Genomic DNA, 5,154 nt, shown 5'->3' on the forward strand with positions numbered 1-5,154 from the left:
TGTTTCCAAGTGCAGGCTGTTGTTTTGTGCCTCTTAAAAAGACTGATAATGATTCATGCCCCATCTGTCCAACCACTGGAGACAGTAGCAGTAACTCCCAGCATCCTGTAGGGATCCAGGGAAATAAAGGCTACAGATCTATTGTGAAATAGCTCATCCGTTCACAGGAGAGCTTGACTTGTGGAGATGAAAAGCTATTACTTTGATTTCCTGCGTGGTTTTGGATTAGTCAATAAGCTACAGAGGGTAGTTGCTGGATCTCTGTTGCAGCAGAAGAAAAACAAGAAAGCATTACATAAGATAGAGATGTTAATTGTAGCAGTCCTGATTAGGAAATGAAACAGAAATCCTGAGGTCAAGAGTATCAGGATAGAGTTCAGAGAAGCATCTGGTCACCTGAAGGTGCATCTAAGCTTCTCTGGTTTAAACTCCGAGGAGATTTTCAACAGCGCTTAGCTTTGACCAGAGTAGAGCCACTTTGCTGAAAAACTCCCGTCTAGTAATTTTGTGGGATTTTGTCCACAATTCCCAGTCAGTGTACAAGTCCCAGAAAGTTAGCACATGTATGTATACGTGCATGTACCTATACAGCAAATATTTTTGCTTGCCCCATTAAATGTATTTGCAATTATTTTACACAAGCATAGTTGCCAGCTTATCGCTTAGATCCTTTGTTAATTGCCTTTAATTCTCTTGTAACTCACAGGAAGGAACATCCAAATTTGCCAACCTGGACAGCAGTGTGAAAGAAAATCAGGAAAGCACACAGAGGCGGCTGCAACTTCAAAAAGATATGGTGCGTTTGGGGTCCTTTTCCTCCCCTTTTTGACCTGATAATGTGATTAACCCTGAGTGGTGAATGATAGAAGAAGCAAAAACTAGAAAGGTATTTAACAAGGAGAGCGTGCAGTAGGTAAAGACCTCGAGAGTGCCTCTGTCAAGAAAAACAATCACATCAGTTCTATAGGATGCAAAGCGAGGGAAGCGAAAGGTTGAGACTGAATAGGCCGTCAGAGTGTTTGTTCCTGTGCAAAGCTGTATTTCACTTACGCTGTGGGTCGCAGCAAGCAGGTACTACTCTGTGTGCGTGTATAAAAAGTGCAGATATATATACATGATCCCCCCCCCGCCCCGCCCCCCCATACATCTGTATATAAAGACAGTTCCAAAGCGGGATCCGTGCTGCACCCTGCTCAAGCCGTATGGCCTACGCTGAGCTGCCACGCTGTAACCGCTGTGGTTTTTAGTGCAGCCCAGCTGTCCTCTTACTCCAGTGGGACCCGCCTGTGTACTGAAAGGCCGGAGGAAACGGATATGCAAAGCTTCAGCATAGCCAGTGTGTTCAGAGACCTGATGCTGGGAACGCTCCGAGATTTCAGGATTCGGTGGTTGTACACAGGGGCCACGTCGTGTTGCTTGGCACCAATCTTCCCCTGTCACCTGCAAGGGGATAACTGGGTGGGCAGGTTTGCTGCTCCCGCTTGCATTTGCTTCACAACCCAACCAGCTGTTGAGCGTGGACCCTGAGACAAGGGTTTGGCCTCCGTTTCAGGTCTTCCAGAAGTTGACTAAATCTGTCACATAGAAGAGTAATAAAAGATTGGTGAATACAGACATGTATTCTTCGTTTTCAACTGCCTTGTTTCTGTCCTACAAGAAATGAATTCCGTTAACTACTCTCGTTACCCTTTAGAGAGAAATACAGGGAAACATTTTCATGTAGTAAGATAACTAATGTAAGTACTGGAATTCTTGTGATAAAAGAAAGTTAGCTCTGGCAGAACTAATCTCATTTACTTTAACCAAGCTTATGAAGCTTCTGACATGCCAGCTTGAAAATGGCACAGACTTTTACAGAGATTGCTTTGTAAAACGTGTTCAGTTTCCCGTCTGCTGGTGAAAATGCCTTTTGTCTCAAAGTTGGCAAAGATTTAAAAGGACATGGGGGAGAGAAATCTGGGATAGGGAGGCAAAAGTGCTGAATGTGATTTTTTTGTCTATGTGTTTGACTGGAGAAAGTATGGATCCTTTTGGATGGTGGAAACAAGCGTTTCCTTCACAAGTGTAGAAGCAGCCTGAGTTCTACATCTGCCAGCAGCCTAGGAAGTTTAAAATGTGAATAAGTACTCTCAAAATGAAAGGAATGGCTGAGGAAGATGGTCACTTCTTAGAGGAGGACAACTGTGACTTGATTTGACTGGACTGTCAGGTGGCATAACACCATTAAGTAAAAATCCACTGGAATGAGGCAGAGAGAGAAACTGCTTCAACAGGCTAGCCGGGAGCATGCCCCGGCTCCTTCTCTTGTAGCAGGTAGCCGAGGGACCCTGTCCCTGCTGCTCGATGCTGCTTTCCTGGTAACCCACTGTTAGAAACCAGGGTGCGGTGGCAGTATGGTAATAGAAAACCACTTGGCAATATCTGTGAGAGCATCCCACTCTCATTAGAGTTTGATTTGAATTGTAGATTAGATACTGAGGAGGATGCTGTGAAAGAAATAGAGAAGGAAGAGAAAGAAAAGACAAGACCACTGTTTGGTTAAGCAGACTGCTTTTATTTCATTCTCCTATACAGGCGTGTTCTAGCATTCTGATTATGACTGTTTCTCAATCATTTAATCCAACGTTGCTCTGATCATTTGCAGGCAGTAATGCAAGGCACGGTACCTTTTCTTGGTACCTTCCTCACTGATCTCATCATGCTTGACTCAGCACTTCAGGACTATATCGAGGTAAATTGAGGCAGTTTCTTGAATCCTAAATACCCTCCCTGCCTTCCCAGCACTGAGTGTGTCTGTTCCTGTATCTTCTACCGGGTTCTTCTGCAGCTCTTAAGAATGGAGGAATCTGTTTTCAAAAAAAGGAAGCAATATGCAGTTTTATCAGCAACAAGAATCTTGTGTGAATTGGAGTGCTGTTATCTGAAGAGACAAGCTTAGCATTGTCTTTTGTCTTGTTTTCTTAGGTTAGAAAATGTGAAGAAAGTAGGCTTTCCATTATTCTGTTTCATTTTTCTGAAAACAACGTTTTAGGCATGCAGATTTCTGTGAATAACTGGTAAAATACAGACATTCACAAATTCAGCACTGCAGACTGATCACTGAAGAGCTTTGGTATTGACTCGGGTGTGTCTGAGCCCTAAAGTGGTTGAAGACTTGTTTTTTTTTTTTTTCGTTTCGCTTTAGCTGAACAAGCAGGGGGAACCAATTTAGCATAGGAAAGGAAAAAGGACTGCAAGAGAGTCTGGTTGTTTAACAGAGACTGAGGATGGGGCCAGTTTTCAAAGGTGTTTGAAACCATTAGTAGAGACACTGCAGCCTTTGTTGTGCTGGTGTTGGTATTTATGATAAGAATGGGCAAATACAGTTCTCCCTGGGCTGGCAATGGTTGCTGGGGTTTTTAGTGGTGGTTTGTTTGTCAGAACTGCACAGAAGCAGGCCTGCGTAAGGTTGCTGTACATCCATTTTCTTTTTGGCAGTTTCCCTCCTGTCCGTGCTTTGTGTTCCCTTGGTGTTTCTGAAACTCCCTGGGAACACTGCTAAAGTCAAGCACAGGCAAGAGCCAAGTTTGTTTCTGCCGTGCAAAATCCCACTAGCATTCTTCAGAGCGGATCTCAACACAGCTTTTATGAGCATTCTTGTATTGGGCTTTTTTTCTGGGGCAGATTGCCCTCAAGGCCGTGAGGACAGCTATCCCTTGGAGACTCAGATGTATGAGTGCTGTGGTTTATGCCAGATCTGGAAACAGGTATTTTGAGAAGGTCCTTGCTCGGGGCATGTCTGCGCTTTACATTAGCCTTGCTACTTCATGCTGTTTGTGATTAAGTTCAACTAAGCTTGTGTTCTGCTATTCTGATCCCTGCTCTTTCCTTCCAACAGGGCGGCCTGATCAATTTTGAGAAGAGACGAAGGGTAAGTTGAATGTTCTGTGATTTTTTAGTTTACTGATACCCTCTTCTAGAGCGTTCTCTTGGCGAGGCCGTTTGTCATTGCTCGGGCATATACAACAGCTGTGAATTTTAATGCAAGTTCACAAGGAAAGAATAGACCCCTGGAATGCTGCGAGCTTCAGCCAAACTGTGAACAACCTGCAGAACGAGAACCTACTTTTTAGATGTGTGCAGTAGGGGAAGAGGAGCTGCAGGCCACTTACTTCCATGGGAATTACATGCGGGGCATGGCCATTCCCTCCCTTTGGTGTTCATGGGAATGTGACAGATGTGTATGACCTGTGTGTTGAAACAGAGCTGGTGGCATGAGACCTTTGCTTTCCCGAAGATACATTTTTTTAAATATCTTCCTTCTGCTGCAGTAAACTATTTGTAGGTGAAAGACTGCAGATGAGACAGAGAAATAAAAGCTGTCAGTCTTTCTGTTCAGCCTGATCCTCGCTGGTCAGAGATGAGTAATGTTATGTAGGAGTTAAAGGTTCTGTCTGAATGGAGTCATGCCAAATCTCCACTCTGGGGTCTGAAAGCAGTCTTGGGAGTTGGCTGTGATGGAGCCATTTCCTCCCCTTAGCTGCTCCCAGCTCTACAAACCACTTCCTGGACTTGCCTTGCATGTACAGCTGCATGGCTCAGGGTACTAAGAATGGGATACAGGAGCTTCTGGTTGGTCATCAGTCCAGCTTCATACAAACCAGTGGCAAAGCCGCCCTCTGAACCAGGCCGAGTACTCAGCTCCATTCCTGCATCCTGATTCTATAACCTCCTCTAACACGAGGGGGTATTAAGAATTATGGTGGCAAACGTGTGTGCAGGTGGAGTTAGAGAAGAGCTGCACGTTCTAGTCACACGTGTTATGGGTAGCATTTCATGTTCGTCTGGTGGGAGTGCACAACGTGAAAAGCCGGGGAGAATCAGACTCTCTGCTTTCGTCACAGGCACCCCTAATTATTTACCCTCGCTTGCTGTCTGAGAACCACCTAAGCACAGAGCATGATTTGTCTCTCACAACTGGTCTGGCCCGAGCAGGGTTCAGCAGCAGGTGGGGTAATCTGAAGACTTTATGACCCTTTGCTGCCCTCGTTCCTAGAGGAACAACCAGCAGTGCTGCTGTTTGGTGGGTTTGCACTGGCATTGCACTTCAGTTAGTACTTGGGAAAAGTGCTGTGGAGAAGTATGATTCCTTGTGTTTGTCTTCTGATTTGTGCT

The 5,154-nt window shown here is 44.9% G+C and overlaps 1 protein-coding gene across 1 annotated transcript in view; it reads left to right on the forward strand.

The window, feature by feature from the left end:
- RGL1 (ral guanine nucleotide dissociation stimulator like 1) overlaps nt 1-5,154 on the forward strand; it is an 82,808-nt gene that overhangs the window by 68,880 nt on the left and 8,774 nt on the right. The window contains exons 8-10 of the mRNA XM_026854027.1: nt 707-796; nt 2,645-2,731; nt 3,878-3,910. Of these exons, the coding sequence (XP_026709828.1) occupies nt 707-796; nt 2,645-2,731; nt 3,878-3,910 (210 nt within the window). The remainder of the gene's footprint in view (nt 1-706; nt 797-2,644; nt 2,732-3,877; nt 3,911-5,154) is intronic.

This window comes from Athene cunicularia (genome assembly GCF_003259725.1).
Source record: "Athene cunicularia isolate RWA chromosome 8 unlocalized genomic scaffold, athCun1 chr8_part1, whole genome shotgun sequence".
In the NCBI taxonomy this organism is placed as follows: Eukaryota; Metazoa; Chordata; class Aves; order Strigiformes; family Strigidae; genus Athene; species Athene cunicularia.